Genomic DNA, 20,529 nt, shown 5'->3' with positions numbered 1-20,529 from the left:
AAATAGTGACTTTTCTATTTGTGCCACAGAGAAGCGTGATAGTAAAGGACTCAAAAGAATCTCCTTGGAGGCCTGTAATAGTGAAATGCCTGCCTCAAATTTAAAAGCTATGCAATCATTCTGTTCTTAAAACCTCGGTTCACTTTCTCTGACCTGGGTTAGCTGAGGGTTCGTATTGGTCCTCCTCAGCACTCCTGAGCAGCTGCTGTCCCAGCAGTCACCACCACCTTAGACTGGACTGGATGGTGACTGAACAAAGAGCAGGTTCATGTCACTGTGAAGATGGCAGTTTCTAGCCTTACATGGAGTGACAAAAACTACACAAAAACATACAGCCCCTAGACTGCTCCACCTAGGACTGCACAGTACATGCTCTGGTCTTCTTAGCCTCCAGAAGAGGAGGGCTAAGGAGAACACGTGGCTTTTAAAAGCTGAAGGACGACCGACACTTTCTTGTACTATCAAGCCTCCAATAAAACATTGGCTTCTGTGTTTTTCCAAGTAAAACTTGGATTGGTTTAAAAATCTTGTTCTTCATATTAAAACATCCTTAATGTAAAAATCTAGGGTCTAATTTCCAAAAGGACAACAAAGAATGTTGGTAAAACAATATAACAGTTACTGAGCACTAATGACATGAAGCAGTATTTCAAAGCACAGAAATCATTTTGAATCCAGACAGCAAGCTGTGGTCAGTCACTGAATCCCATGGCTGTCAGTTCCCTCAATAAGAGAATATGAACTTTCAACACAGTATCCTCAACAATCTCAATTTTGAGATCTGCTCACTCTAGCTAAAAACAGCTTCATTCTTTTATGTTTACGAACTAGTAATAATGCAGTAGCCAACTCACATGTAGATATTACAATATGGTGAAATCTGGAAACTTACCTAATACACAGACACTTCAAAAGGCACCAAAAGTATTTTCCTACCTGTGTAAATGTAAATAATACTAACATGCCCAAGAGTTTGATGCAAAGCTATAGACTTTCTGTGATAAATACCAGGTTAAAGATTACCTCTTGCTTTTTCAGAACTGGAGAATATACAAAGAGTTAATCATCTCACATATTGTTTTCACAAAGACTTTTCTAAAAAGGATTTAGAGACTTTTACAACCAGAAACAATTAGGGAATACTTGTTTCACTATTTCCTTTAAACCAGAAGACGACCATATATTTAAAATAAAATTGCAATGTGAAAGTCTGCTAAAAGCACTTTTTTGTTGTTTGTGCATTCTGTTTGTCACCCAATGTCACACTAACAACTCTGCATCTCATTCTACAACACATTACAATGTGAGATAAAATGAAAAAAGACCATTTTTGTTTCCCCAAGGGGGAGGTACTTCTGTTAAAAGCCTCTTTTTATGAGACTACTCTTACTGATTACCAGTAATGCAAACCAAAGAATTAGATACTGTGCTCTAAAATTTAGTATTTATTCCATTTTCTCCATATCCTATAGACATCCCCTGTGTACAGGGAAAAGTATGCTAAATGCGTAAATGTAGTTGAGGAGCTGAAAGACTGAGCGCTGCTGTCCTTCAATCAGCAGGCTGTCAGGTCGCGAGCACTTTACAGGAAATGCAAGTTTCCGCACCCCTACTCCAGCTACTCCAGGAAGAACAGACCGGTCCCCAAAGAAAATAGACACTTTCTGCTTTATGAACTCCACTATACAGAACTTTACTATGGCTAGAGAAACTGTTTACAGCTATGCTCTTAAGTCTGAGTATTTAAGAGGTAAACTAAGAAATAAACTTAAGGTGAAAAAAATCCACTTCAGTATTATTTAACACAACTCCAGTTTCTCAAGAGATCTAACTCTGAGAAATAAGTGTGCTTTTAAAGTATTCAAACAGATATGTGTTTACTTGCAATGACTCTGACCAATTATGACTCTATAAGAGAAAAACCTCACCTTGAACATTTTTTGTTTTCTGATGTCCAACAAGCAATGGCCAGAAATAGTGAATTCGGATAGGAAACCCTTCATCCTTCAAGGCCTGCATCAGTGCTTTTGCCAAAGCTAAAAAACAAAGAAAAATCCCATAATATATCCATAATATCTCAGAGAAAGTTCTTGATGTGGTCTTAAGTACAAGAATGCAGTACCAGGTTTATTGGCTTGCACAGCACAATAGAGAGTAAACTGCAGCGCGGAACTGTGCACCTTGGCTTCCATCAGCCTCTTACAGAAGTCTACCAGCTTCTCAGCAGGCTAAGGAGAAGAGACAGGGAGTTAGCCCAACAGCAAAGCCTGACTGCTTGACTTTCTGCAAACACTTAATCCCGTTGATGATTAAAAATCTCAGTTGCTCCTTCTTATCTAGAAATCGTCAACGTTGAGAAGTTTTATGTTGCTGATAATTGGTCTAATCTCATGGATTTTCTCATATTTTAGAGAACCTCATTTCACTGCTAACCGCACAATCTACAAAGTAGAAACAAGCAGGATACCGTATTCACAGTCACGCAGTGCCGCAAAAAAAAACTGCCAAAAGGATTTGTGTGCTGTTCCTTGAGCACAGGTAATGCTAATAAAACCTGGAACGCAGTATCCTCTAACTTCTCGGTGACTAAAAGCAGAATGAGGTTCATCGCATCTGGGAAGAAAGCAGACACTTGCTGTTACCACACCGCACAACTGTTTACATTGTGACCAACACTAAGGGAAAATAGGGCCGGCAACATAGTTCAGGAGATAAAGGCACTGTTGCCAAGCTCCATGGCCTGAGTTCCACCCCCAGGAAAGGCCTGACTCCTGCAAGTTGCTCTCTCCACAAATACCACGTGTTTAGATATACCCAAACCCACAACTAAGGAAAAATCTTAAATTTTGAAAGAAAAAATGAAGCGCTGCAAACACCAAAAGGATATATGAGCTATTCAAATAGTACCCTTTGTACCATATAAGAAATAGGAATCTAGGTATTAACAAGTCATGTAGATAAAATTTTGTACATACCTGGAATGTATCTCCTTTGATAGGTAATTTTTTCCAAAATTTCTGAGACATGCTGAGGATAGCCAGCCTTACTAAAGCTAACAATAATTTGTAACAAATCACGGTCCATGAGATAATGCTCTGACTTCTCCACTTTCTCCAGAATCTAAAGATAGTAGTAATTGGAATGAAAAATTATTAGTATTAAAGCTAAATAAAATAGTAAGATTCAGTATCCTAATCGAACAGTAAGTATCACATATCAACATCAAAGTACCAAATTAAGAATTTTCTTCAAAAATTACATGTTACAAGTAGAAAGCTTTAAAACAGACATGTGCTATGTTTCGTTTGTTTGGTTTTGCTTCACATAAAATATAACACAAGCTCATTTAGTGACTTCAATATAAACTTGCAGAGTATAAACCATACCTGCTTAACATGGTCAATGTCTCCCTTCTCAGCGTATGCTTTCAACAAGGCCAGGTATGTGTCTGGCCCAGGCTCAATGCCAGCTTCTTTCATCACTGTGAGAATATTTTCTGCATTCTCCATATCACTACAAATTATTTCAAAGCAGACATAAGACTGTTGAATATAATTACTCAGTCTGAAAACATAGTGCCTAAGCTTATGAAAACAATCATTTTAAGTAGTTGGAACTATACCCAAAAAGGACAATCATTAACCCAGTTACATATTTCTAAAAACATAAACATCTAAAATGTTTATAAGTTTAATATAAATGTAGTAATATAAATATAATGATATAAATATAAATGTTTACCCCCTTTTGCAATAATTACAGAAGTATTAATTAAGGGTCCCTCTTACACTCAGGACGCAAGGATACAGGTTTACCTAACAACATCAGAGAAGATTACTCACTTGAGAAAAATAAATATACTTTCTAGATCAGTAACATTTACTAATTACCTCAGATCAAACCCAAATTTTAACACTGATGAACTGTAAATTCTGTGTAACAAATTTCAGAGGAAGTTATAAAATTAGTGTGTGCCATTTCATAGCAGTGTTTGGAAGAGAAAGCAAACATATTCTCCGAGTCTTCTATAGTAATTCTTCAGGACTTAAACCTTGCTGACAAACCAAAATCCAAAAGAAAATTACCCAGCTCTGGCATGCCCTGTAATGAGCGCACTGAACACCGCCTCTGTGACCGGAAGGTCCTTCATTTTCATAAATCCAAGAATCTTGCTGCAATAAAAGAAGGAACATTTACCAAAGAGACTTGCTATTTTTGTTTAGCATAATAACATGTCCTTGTTAAAACAAAAAGAAAAGTGAACCAACCAAACAAACAAAAAAAACTGACAAAGTGAAAAATAATCCCCTTTTCAAGAAATTTTATTCCTTGAAGTATCAATAATGTGAATACTCTTGTTAAAACTACTGAGTAAGTTAAGACCACGGCTCAGTGGAAGGGCACTTGCCTAGCATGTGTGAAAGCCCTAGGTTCAATCCCTAACATGGAGGTGAGAGGAAAATGATGGAGGGAAAAATCAATACGTTGAGCTAAGAATATGACTGTATATTTCAACCCACTCCTTATTTCCTAATCTTCAATTTAAAATGGCAATGAATTTTATATAAGTAGAGAAATACTACAACTAATTTTATCAAAATCAGTGGGCAAAGAAAATATTACTACTTTTATAAATGAACAGTTTAAATAAAGATAGCTCCCTTAGGAAGTAGGTTTTTTAAAAGTAAAGCTGGCTTTGCTTCCTTAACAATATATATTTCTATTCTGACCAGTTAGGTAGCAACTTTTACTTCTTTCCCTTTGAAACAGTGATTTCATTTCATTTCATTCATATTAGTAAATTTGCTACATTAAAATACTTCTGAAATAATTACCTATTTTACAAATATTACAAATTTTCAAAAAAGCAGATACATTTTAGGATGATACAAGTTATAAATCTACTTGTATATGTTCAGATGATGAGATATTCTGTTGGGTAGAGGAGCTATGGCCAAGCCTAACACCTGGACTTCAACCCCACGAACTGAACCCCAGAATCCACATGACGGACAGAGCCAACTTCTGCACATTGTTCTCTTGACTTCCACGCTTGTGCACACACATACACAAATACAAAATAAATAAATGAAACTAAAAATATCTCACATTTATTGAAACACATACCTGGCACCTTCAATATCTCCAACATTACAATAGGCAGCAATCAGCCTCTGGTATGTCACCTATGAAGAAATGGGCACTTAACATTTTTTCATGCATAAACATTTTTTCTGGAAAATAACAAAAGTGAGTATGGCTGTTTGGCATCCACAACAATGGTACCTACTCGATTCGGTTGAATGTTTGCTCCTTCCATCTTCGCCAGGAAATCAGTAGGTGAGAATTTGTATTCATTTTGAAGATACACTTTAAGTAAAGCATTGTAATGACTGACATCATACACAGTACCTATAAATGAAGTTTAAACCACATGTTTAGAAAAGCATTTAACACCGTATCCTGACTACACCTAAACTCTGCAAATACTGAAGGGCGCTTACTTATGAAGCACAGTCCTGACTGTATGTGCAAACTGGCTGGCAATACCTCGGTACTTAGAGGCATTCCTATGTGCAGCAGTCCTCACCATGACACGTGAACTGTGAGCTTTTATAAAGTAGGGCTGTTGGCAATTTCTCTTAATCTTTACCAGGTCACCCAAAGCCTTTGGCAGAGGGACCTGCTCCTGCTTCACTGTGAATACCATTTCCAGTCTGCTGGCAGTGTCTCCCCGTAGTCTAACAGCCTCATCCCCTTCCTATGTGGTACTGTTTAGGTCACACATTAGGAAGACCACTCAGCCTATTCTACCCTTGAATGACATCATGGCCATTCTATCTATCTAAGACTGGTGTCCAACTTTTGGGCAGTGCAGTATGACTCTCTCCTACAAATGTGTTGTGCTGCATTCACAGCTATTCTGTGATGCATGTGTTCTTCAGGTCACAGACTGGGGACGTTTGAATAGAATAATACATATTTACTTTTCAAGAAATGTGTTATCCTTAATCAATTAACTGTATGTGGTCATACTAGCCTGTGGTCATTATCTGGGATCAGTTTATAAGATTCTAGGCAGTTATTTTAAATAAACTCTTCCTTGTTTTCACCTTAATATACACATACACTTTTTCAGGAACTATGCTAAGTTGCCGACATGTAAATGCCTGGTTATTCTTTACAGCTTTCAGGGACATACCACTTTACAGGAGGAAGACGGCTCTTTCCAATTGTCTAAAGCCACCCACATGACAAGAGTCAAACCTCAGTAGCATAAACTGAGGCTAGCCTCTTTTTATGTTGTTGCTGGGTCTTGCTATGTTCCCTCTGAACGGGTTAGAATCTGGTATGTAGACCAAGCCAGCATCAAACCCTGTGGTGGCCCTGCCTGTTGTCCAAATGCTGCATTACAGACATGAGCCACCACAGGAGTCTAACCTCCTCAGTACCGTGAGGGGTTTCCTTGATTAGGGTAACTAAGGTGGAAAGATCTTCACCCGGGGACGGCTCACCAGGCATGCCTAATTACCTTAATTAGGTGCGCTGGCTGAAAGACTCACCCACGGTAGGGGCACCATTCCCTAGGCTGGGATATGGGATTTGTTAAAGGAAGAAGTACAACATCCTCACAAAGGAAACAATATGACCAGATCTCTCTGGATTCTACTGTCTTAATTACCCAGCAATGATGAACTTTACTCTGAAACTGCCAGGGCATTTTATCACAGCAAAAGAAAAATTAACTAATGCACCAGGCATAACTGTAATCCTACTCTTTGAGAGACAGGGACAGACAACTTGCTGGGGCTTGCTGCTCAGACAGCCAAACATAATTAGTGAGGCGGAGCACAGTGAGAGACCTGGTCTCAAGAAAAAAAAAAGTGGAGAGTACCTGAGATACACCTTAGAGTGACCTCTGACCTCCATATGCATGCATACAACTGTACCCAGGCACCTGAACGTTCACAGGCAACACGCCCATATATTGTGTCATTTTTCAAAAGGTTCTTAAAATGTTATGCTGAACTGAAGATCTGACTGACTCCCCCCCTAGAATAGAAATGGGCGGCTGGGAATGACCAGCTAGAATCTTTCACTACAAACGTGATTATCATTTGGCTTCTGAACTGTGTTAATATATTTCCTATTCAATGAAGCAAAATTGCGTAAACAAGAGTCACACTGGCAGTCTAGCAGGCTTATGGAAACGTTGAGTTCAACAAGTGTCTCTCAAGTGTTACCACAGCAAAGCAGCACAGGACTGCTGAAGAGCAACAGACTCTGCTCTCCTCAAGACGGACCATCAAGGAAAACCTTTGGAAAAATTCCAACGGAAGCAATATGCTTGAGGTAGTAGTGTTGTTGTTGTATGTGGGTGTTTATATTTTAGAATAGTAATTTTTGCAAATATTTCTTCCATTTTAGCATGTTTTTTAATTATGCAGTTACTGACAGAAAATTCTGTTCTGCATGAAACCAAGACCTTTATGTTTGTCCTAGAAATTATCCTCTCTCCCTGCCCCCATCCTCTCCTTTTGGTTTTGTTTGTTTCTTTAAGATAGGGTATCTACCTGTCTTGCCTCAAACCACAGTGCCTCTCCCTCCAATGCCATAGTTAAAGACATTGCTTGGCCTAAAAATATACACTATGAGCAGCATTAAATGGACCCAGCAGATTATATTTATATAGTTGTGTGTGTGTGTGTGTGTGTGTGTGTGTGTGTGTGTGTGTGCGCACGTGAGGCAGTAAGTGAAGAGAAAGAGGCTGTGAATTTTAGGGAGACATAATACACAAGAGGAGCTAGAGGAGGAAAAGAGGCAAATAATGCAAATATAGTACTTATACATGAAATTCTCCAAAAAAAAAAGTTTTTAAAAACTTTTTGGTAGCCAGGTGCAGTGGCGCACGCCTGTGATCCCAGCAGGAAGATCTGTGAGTTTGAGGCCAAAGTGAGTCCAGGACAGCCAAGGCTACAGAGAGAAACCCTGTCTCGAAAAACCGAAAAAAAAAAATCTTTTTATACTTAATTCATTACTTTTCTATTGCTTTTAGACTTAAACTTCTTTCCCATTGGGAATTCCAATATATACATAGGTATGTTTCAATTTTTTAATTAAGTGAAGTCAAAGCTGTGAGCTGAAGATCCTTCTTTATTCTACAGTTTTTCCCACAACCACAATAAAAGCTGGCCCAGACATCTCATGTGTTCGTTGCTGTCCTTAACTGGATCCTAACGATTTGGTAATTGGGAAAGTTGTGGGTTTCTCATTTAGCATGTGCAGCTGACCACTGCACACTGACTTTCCTGGCTCTGCAGATTCACACTGTAACTACAGCCAGCAGAGCCACTGTAGAGCGGCTTGACATGTTCAAGGAGCTCCCTTCTACTCACGGACCTTAAAAATCAGGAAGGAATTCCAATAGCAGGAGGTCTTTGAAATTATTTATTTTTTAATATATTCAACATTACACGGTTCAAAAATTTTAGTTTTGAAATTTTTTAATTTGTGTTTAAGACAGTGTCACTACACAGACCTCAAACTTACAGAATGCCGCCTGCCTCTGTCTCCCAAATCCTGGGATTAAGGACATGTGTCACTGTGTTCCAGCTAGTTCAAACTTTTAACATATAAACAAGGTATTTAGGCAAGCGCAGTGGCACACACCTTTAACGCCAGCCCTGGGGAGAAATCCCCTGTGAGCAAGTTCCACGCTGGCCAGGGCAGCACGGTAGAGCTCTGTCTAACACAGTAACACTGGCAAAATGTACTGCGTGGACAGCCAGTGTTTGCCATCCTTCCAGAGCAGAGATACTTCAATGCAGTGGAAACACGTACACAGGAAAATGCACCGCCCACGGATGACGGTATACTGTGTATACTGTTCAACATCTTAACTTTTGTGTCTATTTCACCAACGTGTGAACATCTGTGAGAGTCTATCATAGAATCTCCATAATTTATTGATCTGATCCCCAGTGAAAGGCACGTGATTCCAGTTGCTTGCTACTATCACAAACTACAGTAGAGTACTCTCTTATGTACCTTAATTCTAACAATACTATAATATTGTTGGCTGAGTTACAACTGACAGGCCAAATGTCAATTTTTTCATTTATCAAAATTCCAATTCACAATATGAAAACTATTTTATTCTTAATGCCCCTAGATGTCACTATAACTTACCAAATAAACATATTGCCAAAAAAGTATTAGTAAGTCCTATGATAAAATAAGATAATACTTATGTGATGAACACTTTTAATGAAACAGGAAAAAAAATACCTGCACCTTTCTTCATGTCACGTACTCAAACAAATCGTACCTAATTCCTGAAGCTTGTCCCATATCTTATGAGCAAATTCTGTCCTTTCTGCAGGACTCAGTTCAGGCAAGAGGGAACCACAGCTACGCAGCAGAAGCAGGGCTTGATTACTACCTGGGCTACCTGTGGAAAAACATTTAACAGATCACAGGTAACAGCCAATGACACGGAGGGAAACAGCCAAGTGAAGTTTGTAAATTATCCTAAAATCGTCAGGCTTTTCAAAGAGAGCAAGAAAAATAGCCACTAATTATCTACACGCCTCCTGGCCCACTGACAGCAGACCCCAGACCACCCACTCCGCAACGCTACTACATGCTGCAACTTCAAACTTCAAGAGTAGTCTGCTGTAAGAAACCTAATGTTAGGAAACTCAGACACTCTGTAAGACCAATGAGTCCAGAAAAGCAGTGCTTGCTACAAGCTCAGAGGCTAAGCTTCTCAGTAGCTCTTGAAAATGACACAAAGCAGATAGGAACTTATCATCATAGCTAAGCTTCATCTCTATGTCCTTTAAAGTGGATTTTAAGATGAAACAAAATAAACACATATTGTATAATTCCATCTATAAGTGTATCCAGGGCCAGTTAAAAGAGCATAAAATACACGTGTGGGTGCCTGGAAAAGGGGGGGGAGGGTGACTAGGGGTGAAAAGTTGTGCTGACAGGGGGACAACTCTGAGATCAGGAAGTTAAGGTCTTTGGTGCACGTGACTGTAATTATCATGGCACCTTGTCATCAGGAGCTCTGCTCCCTAACAGGACAGACGCCCACACCCAGGCTCTCCAAGTAGGGAAATGGTTATCAGTCTTCCTGTGGTGGCCTCAGAAAAAGCTAACACCACACAAAGGATGAAGAGAAAACCCAGTGCCTGCTCCCACAGCTGACCACTGCAAGCAGCTCTAGAAACCAGGGAAAACAAATGGATGCCTGTATTTGCAGACTCTGAAATGGACTCTAAACGAAACACTCTCACGTTACCTCAAACTCCACCTACGTGAACTGGAAGGATGGCAGTCAAAGTCACAGCTGACACTTCACATCAACTGATGCTCTCCTCAGCCAGCTCAGATACTCATTAAAAACTTCAACTTCCCACAGAGAAACTCTGAAATACCTGAGTGACATGTGCTCTCAAAGACTCTCTGCAGAAGTCCCTTTGTAATGCGGCCCGTTCTTCGGACAGAATTATCCAGCCTCATTAGAGCCCATTCAAACTGATCGCTACTCCTTCTCATAGGAGCAGGCTCCTCCTGAAATTTTTTTTCAGCAACAATGGTATATAACCTGGCTTGGCTCAGGAGCATTCTGTAAAAGAAAACACAATTAGTAATAAGTAAGCACACTGCTATCTAGACAGGGCATCACTGTGTGAAGTTTATACCAAGTTCTGACAATCACTAAATACTAAATACCTAAAATCACAATGTAATAGCAAAAAATGCTCAGAAAAGTATAAACTGGCAAAAAAAAAGATGACTTGCTTTTATGCACACGCACGCACACAGGCACCACCCAGGCTCTAACAGAGCACTGCAAAACTCCCTGAGTGATCGTGAATGTATTGATAACCTTCATCATGAAGTCATTTCACACTAAGAAGCTAAAATGTTTCCTTAATGATAAGCAAGCCAGTAAGTACTCTTTCATGGCCTCTGCATCAGCTCCTGCCCCCAGGTTCCAGTCCTGTGTGAGTTCCTGTCCTGACTCCAATGACAACGTGGACTACAATGTGGAAGTATTAAGCCCAATAAACCCTTTCCTTCCCAACTTGTCATGGTGTTTCATCACGGCACTAAAAACCCTAAGACACTCCATGTGACCTCAGTTACACTCTGTGGACAGATGCCCACACTGGCAAATACAGTATGTAGCTACAGGACCTTACAGAATGATATCACCGCACCCTGTGTCCCACCCCGTCATCATTCTGAGATTCCTCCTAAATCTATGGCAAGTGCAGACTGCTCTATACTCTCACAGCCTGTCTTTTCCACTGTCATACACGTGCACAGTAACATGCAGCCATTTCAGAACGGCTCTATCTTGGAATAAACATTCCATATTTCTCCACATCTTTTTACAGTATAGTAGTTCACTTCTTTTTTCAATATATATTTCATAGTAAAGATAAATTAACTTTATCCACTCACATATTGAACACTATCTTCCCACATTTTCTTGTTTTTCTTTCTTTCGAGACACTGTTTCTCTGTGTAGCCTTGGCTGTCCTGGACTCACTTTGTAGACCAGGCTGGCCTCAAACTCAAAAGATCTGCCTGCCTCTGCCTCTCTGAGTGCTGGGATTATAGGCGTGCGCCACTGTGCCCTGCTTGGAGTTCACCATGTTTATTTTTTTCTTTAACCTTGATTTTTGACAATTTTGAATAAAGCTGATAACACATATCTGCGTGTAATTTTTGTAAAAACATAACTGCTGATCTCACTTCAGTACATACTTGTAAATACTTTGTAAGTGGCTATAAAACTACCTTTTAAAATAGATATACAATATACAATGTTTATTCCCACACAACCAATGAGAGCTATTATCCTGCCAGATTTGGTTTCTCGCGTTTAGGTTTAAGCACCCATTTTTCCAACTATAGCAGCTCACCAATGTCTTCATTAAGATCAGTTAATGACTCACAAACTCATACTTTTCACATTTATATGCAATCTCTGTCTTCTCTAGTAAGGTATCTGTTCAGAATTTCTGCCCAATTATAAAGTCGATCTAATTGTGAATTTTTACAATAATTGTCATGTTTTTGTTTCAATTAAACTCTTTACTCAAGTGTTACTCTTCCTTTTAACTGAATATGCATACACTGATAACATACATTCTTCACTCCCTTCTCCCCTCTTCTTTCCTTCTCTGGTTTATGAACTTCACTTTGGAGCTATCAGGGTTAAAGATGGAGATAGGAATATAAGACAAAGTGTACTACCAACACACATGCTAAGCAACACACATGCTAAGCAACACACATGCTAAGTAAATTAGGACAGCCCCCCCACACACACACACGAGAAAACTGACAAATAGTACCCAAATCACAGAAAAGCCTTAAGATGTGATGACAAAACCAACACTTGCTTTTGGGTGGTCCTATCTGGCACAAGCCCCACGAGGCACAAGAGCATCAGGGATGTCACCCAGCCGCGATGCAGCCACAGCAAGGCGGTCAAAATTAAAGCCAGACAAGAACAACTACCTAATGGGGAGTCCCTGGCGCCAGGGAAGCAGGCAGTTTGGGTTGTCTAAGGACTATGGACTGTGCCTGCACGATACAAGAGCAGTTCCCCTGCAGCTGCGGGCTCACTGGGCTTCGTTACACCATTCTAAGAGATCTTTAATTCATTTCCTATAACAACACTGGACGGACGGGGGGGTGTAGAGGAGAAATGTGTCATGTAGTCGCAGGCATGTGAATGCTTGGTCCCCAGCTGGTGCCGCAGTTTGGGGAGGTTTAGGGGGTACGGCCTTGTGACTGTAAGGCCTCACCCTACTTCCAGTTTGCTTTCTCTGCCCCATGCTTGCAGGAAAAGATGTGGGCTCTCAGCTCCCCACCCCTGCTGCCAGGCCTCCTTCCCACCACAGGCAACGCTCGTCCCTCTGCAACCATAAGCGAAATCAACTCTCTTCCTGAAGATTTCTTTCCAAGGTGCTTGCCCTTCCACCTTTCCTTACCCAGAGAGGAAGGTCAGGCTGGAGATGGCTAACAGGGTAACGGCAGCTTACCACCGAGGCTGAAAACCAAAGTTCAAGCCATAGGACCCGCACGGGAAAGAACAGAACCATTTGAGCAAGTTTGTCTGTCCTCTAACCTCCCCTATATGCGCGCCATGGTGAATGTACATATGCCTTCATGTGTGTATTATGTATGTGTGTCTGTCTGTCTGTGTGTCTAAGTGGTAGCACATACCTTTAAACTGGCTGTTTGGAAGGCACAGGCAAGCAGTCAAGGCAAGTTACAGGCCACTAACAAATATATACTGAGACCTTGTCTCAAATGAAGGAAGGAGGAAAAAACAAAGAGAAGAGGGGTTGGAAAGACAGCTCCAGTAGCCAAGAGTATTTGCTGCTCTTGCAAGGACCCAAGCTTAAGTCCCAGCACTCAAACTGGGCAGCTCACAAATGCCTGTAACTCCAGCTCTGAGAGGGCAGGCTGCTTCTGGCCTCCAAAGATACTGGTATGCATGAGCTCTCACACACATACAAATTTTAAAATTAAAAAAAAAAAGGGAAGGCCTTCACCAATACCAACTTTCTAATAATGAACTTGTAGCCACCCAAAACTGTGAAGAAGAATGTTCTTTTCTTCTGCTCCTTATAAATTACTCAGTCTCAAATACTCTCTAATAGCAGCCCAAGAAGCTGTTCTCTAAGCCTAAATAGAAAGAGGACGAGGCAGGAGAGATGGCTTAGTGGTTAAGAGCACTGGCTGTTCTTCTAGGAACCAGATTCAATTCCCTACAGCCATATGAGAGCTCACAACCAGCTGTTAACTCCAGTCCCAGGGGCTCTGGCACCCCTCTGGCCTCCATGGGCACCAGGCACACAAATGGTACACAGACATACATGTAGGAAAATTCACACAGCATTCCCCTTACAAGAGGATTCCTTGTCAAGAGTGACTGAGGTCATGCAGTGAGTCTCACAGCACACTTCTGGGCAAGGTGGGTTGAGACTGCAGTTAGGCACAGACTTTGCATTTCAGTAGGTTTACAGATTTAAAATAATAGCTATCACATCTAGCTCCTATTAACATTTTTGCTTAAGACAAAATAAAGTTATAAAAATGTTAGTGTAAGGGATCAAGAAATGGCTCAGTGGTTAACAGCAGTGGCTGCTCTGCTAGAGAGATAAGTTCAATTCCCAGCACCCCAGATGGTACCTCACCATCTGTAACTCCTGTTCCAGAAGGCTCTGATGCCGTCTCTGCCCTCCTTGGCACATGAACATGGTGAGCAAACACACATGTAGGCAAAACACACACACACACACAAGATAAAAACAATTTTTATATAAATGTCAGTTTAAACCTAAAACTAATATAAAGAAAATAGTAACTATACAAATAATAAGGGCTCAGAATGGGGCCCAACGAGTAAAAATCTGCACACAGAGCACAATGCCCTTCACTTGGGCAACACCAAGAAAGTAGCCCTAAAGCTGGGCGCGGTGGCACACGCCTTTAATCCCATCGCTCAGGGAAGCAGAGGCAGGTGGATCTCTGTGAGTTACACACCAGCCTGCTCTACAAAGCCAAGTCCAGAACAGCCAAGGCTGCACAGAAAAACTCTGTCGGGGGGGGTGTGTGGAAGTGGGGGTGGGGGTGGGGGTGGGGGTGTCCCTAACAGGCCTGGCAAGTATGCTTAACAAACATAATCTAAACACTTGCTAAAGTACTGTCTCCTCTTTCAAGCAATCAAAAGAAATCCTAACACCTCTTTCAAAAGCCTGTTCAAATCTAAGCTGTGCTGTGACGGCTAGGTGACTGGGGAAAGGTCTTCAGCCTTCCTAAGCATTTGATTCTTCACCAAATAATGCCCGCCTAGAGCGGCAGACACAGCTCAGTGGCAAAGCCCTGGCCCAACAGGCACAAGACCATGGCCGTGACCCTGCTGCACTTGCAAGTCTACCTTGTGAAAATGGGGGGTGGGGGGCATGTAATGTAGCTTCTAACCTTAATAAAACAATACCCAGCAAGTAATAGCTCTCCTGTAATGGAAAACACTCAATAAAACATTTTATAAAATTAAGTTATAATGAATTTTCTCCCTGAAATATCACTATAAACACCATGATTCTCTAAACAGTCTTGCCAAATTCAGCTTTCTCCTGACATGGTTTCATGACTTGTGACAAGTCTTAGAGCAGAGTGGCCAGGAGCAGTCATTCTGCAGTTGCTCCCAGATGCTCTGTCCTGAAACAGCAGTCCTCTTCCATCCCGGTGTCCCACGTGAGGCTTCTCCTGTGTCTTGGCTATGGCAAGAAATGCTAGAGAATGCATTAATCAGATTTGATGATGTGAAACAAAGCAGATAAAATCTATATAACTAGAATGGCATGGATTTGATTCTAAAGCTCTTGTCCAGACTTATATACATTTGTTCAACATTTTTATGGAGCTGAAAAGGCAGCTCAGCCACAAAGAGTACATACTGCTCTTGCAAAACACCCAAGTCCAGTTCCCAGCACCCAAGTTAGAAGGTCCACCACCACCTGTAACTCTAACTCCATGTCACCTGGCACTTTCTTCCTGTCTATGTATGCAGGCAGCTAGCTGTCTAGAAATAAAATAAAATGAATGTTCTATCTGTACGTCATCTCCTTCAGGATCCAGAACACATTCAACACTAGCTCAGAATCAGAAGGCACAATCTGAGAAGTCTCCATTTCCTAACTCATACTATCAACTCACACAGAATGAACTGTGGGCACCAGGCATGACAGGGGCCAGCCTGCATAAAGGTTTGTACTAGTGGGACGCTGCTTGTCCTGATCTCCAAATCTACTCTTCCTACTCCACACCCTCCCCAATCTCCGGCCCTCTCAACAGGAAAGGAAGATCTTCAGTTCTGTAGTGCTAGTTGAGGCCCCCAATCTACAGTGCCAGCGCTGTACTAAAGGGAAACTAAAGAGCAAGACTCAAGAATACAGAGGTGCATTATTTCTGGGTGCTTTGATTTTGAAAACAGATCAAGCAATTCTAATCATCTCTTTCACTAATGCTTATCAGTCCAACTCAGCCGCAGCACAGCTGGGGAGCAAAACCGGGGTGACTGTACAGTACCACAGTGCAAAGATGGACTAAGTGCCCCGTTTAACCTTCGCTCATACCACCCGTGTCTACTCCTGCCTTGGCGTATTCAACAAATGTCTGACACCAACTCCATGAACAAAATTAGACATCATGGAAGGTGAAATAGTAAAACAGTAAGATAAAGCCCTTCCCTTTAAGACTAACAACAGGTCTACAGTGACACATGTAGCAGCATCCGGTGGTTACATACCTGACAGGACTAATGGCATTTTACCCATACAGGCTATAAGAAGAGACATGGAAGAAACTCAAATGAAGAAACAACTGAAGAAGGTCCATCAGAAGAAGAGGACTTCTCAGCACGAGGAGAATGAACATCACATTCAAAAGCAGAAAGATGCACACCTTGGCCCAGGAGGGCCCTCCTGATCCAGACAAACAGCACCTCTACCACCTGGAGGCTTGTTAAGGCAGGCAGAGTCCCAGTCCCTGGCCAGATCTTCAGAATTAGATTCTGCATTTCACAAGATTCCTAGCAACATCAGCCCTCACCATAGTTTTTGGCTTGGTGAGACTACAACATAGAAAGACGAAGGAGAGGCAACTCCAAACTTCCAAAGCACCTATAAAAGCAGCTGCAAACTTGGACCCACCAGAGTGCTCAACCATGACCGTGAAATGACACAAGCAAGTTTATCAGGAACTCTAAAGAAAGGATGATAGGGCACGAGAGATAGGCATCCATTCCAGATGAAGCAGAACTCCCAGGATCTTACCATTTGTCGATGAAAAGGGACAATGAGACGTAAGTGGGAAATACAAAGCATAAACATGTATAGGCTCTCTCTGAGTAACAGAGACAGCAACACTCACAGCTCAGACTTGGGAGAAGAGCTGTGCTGGGTTTGAAGTACCTGTAGCTCAGCAAGAAGGAACTATACACCTGACAGTCCATATCCAGAAAAAACAAGGCAGCTGCCAGTGATGGCGAGGCAAGCATTGACTGAGACACTGAAAGGGTCATCTACAAGAAGGCACAAAGTGGAGATGCAAGCCATCAACAGCAAAACCTCCAAGTGCATGAACATTTAACACACAAGCAGGAAGAAAAACAGGAAGGAGGCAGGTGCAAAAAACTCCTGAGAAGAAACTGGCAGTGCCCTCCTAGTGCCAGAAAAGGGGCATCATGGAGAGGAAGGCAAGAGAAAGTAACATCAGAGATTCAGACCCAAAACACAGATCTGATAATTATGATGCCCTCTGCAAAACTAAAATAAGACCAATATACATCCACGGATTCATAAATGACTTTCAGAAAGCTAGAGTAATGGCATAACAAAGATCTCTCTGTGAGAGAGTTAAGGAAGACTTTTCATGCTTTGCTCTGTAATTTAGTTATTCCTCAAGGAACATGAGTTTTATGGTTTAAAAAATACATCAGGCTGGAGAATTAACTCAGCACTTACTTCCTGCTCTTCCAGAGGACCCAAGTTCAGTTCCCAGCACCTATGTCAGCCAGCTCACAACTGCACGTAAGTACAACTCCAGGAGATCTGAACCCTCTTCCAGCCTCCAAAGGCATCACACACATAAACGCATAAAACAAAAAGAATCTTTTAAAAAGTAATTAAGATTCTGGTCATACGGCACTTAGGAAGCAGGGGCAGTTTGATTCTCTGTGAGTTCAAGGCCAGGCTGGTACAAGTCCCAAGACAGCCAGAGCTACACACAGATGCTGCCCCAAAAATAAATAAATAGATAGATAGACAGACAAAGAAAGAAAGAAAGAAAGAAAGAAAGGAAGAAAGAAAGATGTGGTAGGGCATTGAGGCCTCAGTCAGGGGTATGAGAACAGCGTAAAGAAAAATGCATTAACCAGATTTGATGATGTGAAACAAAGCAGATAAAATCTATATAACTAGAATGGCAAAGGAAACAGACCATGGGCAAGAAAAAGACCAACTGGGAAGCTTCTAGAAGAGAGTCCTGAGAAAGGTTGTGTTTTTCAGATGGGAAAGATCCAGGCAGGCTTAGATTGTGGGATAGGAGACTTTGGGAAAGTGTTCAAAGTCCAGAGAGAGAAAACAAATACTGCCTGACATGACCTGAACACAGCTTTTCAGGCAAGACCAAGTACTGTGCCCAAATTGCTTACTTTCTACCAAGGAAGCAAGAGAACAGGTAATAACGCCTGTGCATCATGCCACAGACAAGACCCTGCTACAGTAAACGTCACTGCTTACATTTCTTCTTCTGTTTCTCTTTTGTGTGTGTGTTAAGGGTAGAGGTGAGAGGTCAAGTTGTGGGAGGCATTTTATCTTCCAGGTGGATCCTGGGACCCAAACGAAGGTCATCAGGCTTGCAGAGAAAGTGCCATTCCTTTTCTTTTTTTAATATATTTAATTTACTAAATGTGCATTGATGTTTTGTCTACATTCATCTCTGTGAGGGCATTGGATCCCCTGGAACTGTGAGCTGCTAAGTGGGTGCTGGAATCCCTGGAAGAAGAGCCAGTGTTCTTAACCACTGAGCCATCTCTCCAGCCCCAAAAGTGCTTTTTCTTGATGTGCCATCTTGCTGTCCCATAAGGTCGTTTTTTGAATCATGTTAAGACAAAGATTCTAAAGAGACACCTGAATCCTGAATGACAAAAGATAAGCCGTACAAAGACACCTGGCACCTACCCATAACAGACAACACTTCATTACAGACAAGAGGGGCTAGGTAAAAGGTCTAAGATTATGCAGCAGGGAAATGGAACCCGAACACAACAGTGACAGCATTTCAGCACTGGCCTCTGTCCTCGTGTTAAGAACTAAACTCTAGTCACAAAAGTAAAAGCAATAGTCACTTGTCCCTCAAAGGAAATAAAAGCCAGGAGATGAAGGATGAAGAGATGTGGGGAAAGCAAAGACTTGATTTCTGAAGGTTCACTGTTCAGGCCGAACAAAAAACACAGCCAAGGCCCCAAATTACCAAAAAGCTTCACTCCAGCGAGAAATCATAAAGCGTTTTCCTCGTCTAATTATACGCAGTGCTGGGCTGGTTATCTCTACCACAGCTAATAAAGCAAGGGCTCCGCGTCAAGCCCTGTACCTCAGGAGATACTCCTACCCTTGAAATTGCGCACCTAAAGACACTCAGGCCTGGGACGTTGAGTGATTTGCCCAATGGCACGGTGCAAATAAACGGAAGCACCCTCAGTCCACTCCTGACCACTAGTTCTTAAATCTTCTTGCTAGTCCCCAATGTTCTTTTGTGGGTCATTCAATTGTCAATTTCTCTCTGGTACTGAAGCCTAAGAACCCATTTTCCTTTTTTCTGGTGATTAGAGCACTCATCGGATGAGCATACTTACCTCCCTGTAACCTCAATCCACAGGGCGTATTCACACATTTGACACTAACCGGGAATTTAACTTGTTTTTGAATACCTACATTGATCCCAACAGAGGAGCTTGCACCTGTTAACTAATCTGGATCCTGAGACAATATCCAAGCCATGACTTCTGTGTAAATACTTCTGGAAAATTCCATTCAAAAAAACTCAAAAACTCCAACTGGCCATAATCAAATGTCACTCTAAAACTATCCCCGGGGTCACTCAAAACGTCAAACCGCACACCCCTGGGTGGAGAGGGCGGGGAAGCCGAACCCAATTAAGACTACGTACCAATTACTGATCACCAACACGGAACAGTACTCAAGCAGGGTACTGCTATGCAAAGGCAAAATACCTGTCTCCACCGCAGCTGTCCCACTCCCCACCCCCGGACACACTCACACAAAGCCCTTGAGCTTCCCCAGCCGTCCGCAGCGCAAGAGCAGGTGGCGACCTCAAGCAGCAAGCCGGAAGCCAGGCATGCCCTCGACCATGACCTTCTCAACACGCTCAACCTTGTCACCCCAAACCCCCGGCAAAGCACGGGAGGCTCACGCCTGAGCAGCCGGGACCACGGAACTGGAGCGAACCAGCCAGACACCGGCCCGTCCGCCACCGCCGGGCATGAGGAAGGGTCCGGAACTCACCCTGCAGCCGGCCGGCCACCAGCGGCCGCCCCCCGGGTGGCGGCGGACAGGCGGCCCGAGCCGCCCGCAAGGAGACGCAGAGACAGCGGGAGGCGCGAGGCCGCCCCGGCCCCGAGCAGCCAACGCGCGGGTCTCAGCAGGGCTGCCATAGTGCGCCGTTCCCAAAGCAGGATCCACGCTCCTGCAGAGGACCTGGAGGGACACGTGACGACGGGGTCGTCCCCAGCGGGACGGACCAAGGGCGGAGGGCGCCCAGCGGAGGGGGAGGCTGGAGCCTCGCCAGGGCGCGCACGAGGAGCAAGCCGGGGTCCCGGGGAAGCCTGATCGGCCCTTGGTTTTACAGTCTATCGTTTTTGTGCTCTGTACGCAGGGTCCCTGCTTCCGCGTCCAGCGCCCCCCG

General features: G+C 42.5%; 1 protein-coding gene across 1 annotated transcript in view; it reads right to left on the bottom strand.

Moving 5' to 3' along the window:
- The window catches only part of Lrpprc (leucine rich pentatricopeptide repeat containing), an 80,272-nt gene extending 59,945 nt beyond the window's left edge, over positions 1-20,327 (bottom strand). The window contains exons 1-11 of the mRNA XM_021652781.2: positions 20,130-20,327; positions 10,446-10,636; positions 9,329-9,451; positions 5,291-5,412; positions 5,128-5,186; positions 4,086-4,172; positions 3,387-3,513; positions 2,976-3,120; positions 2,468-2,613; positions 2,123-2,228; positions 1,929-2,036 (exon numbers count right to left, since the gene is read on the bottom strand). Of these exons, the coding sequence (XP_021508456.1) occupies positions 1,929-2,036; positions 2,123-2,228; positions 2,468-2,613; positions 2,976-3,120; positions 3,387-3,513; positions 4,086-4,172; positions 5,128-5,186; positions 5,291-5,412; positions 9,329-9,451; positions 10,446-10,636; positions 20,130-20,278 (1,363 nt within the window). The 5' untranslated portion in view covers positions 20,279-20,327. The remainder of the gene's footprint in view (positions 1-1,928; positions 2,037-2,122; positions 2,229-2,467; positions 2,614-2,975; positions 3,121-3,386; positions 3,514-4,085; positions 4,173-5,127; positions 5,187-5,290; positions 5,413-9,328; positions 9,452-10,445; positions 10,637-20,129) is intronic.
- Between the last annotated feature and the right edge of the window lie 202 nt (positions 20,328-20,529).

The sequence above is a fragment of the Meriones unguiculatus genome, chromosome 1 (genome assembly GCF_030254825.1).
Source record: "Meriones unguiculatus strain TT.TT164.6M chromosome 1, Bangor_MerUng_6.1, whole genome shotgun sequence".
In the NCBI taxonomy this organism is placed as follows: domain Eukaryota; kingdom Metazoa; phylum Chordata; class Mammalia; order Rodentia; family Muridae; genus Meriones; species Meriones unguiculatus.
This window is presented reverse-complemented; position numbering and strand designations above follow the sequence as displayed.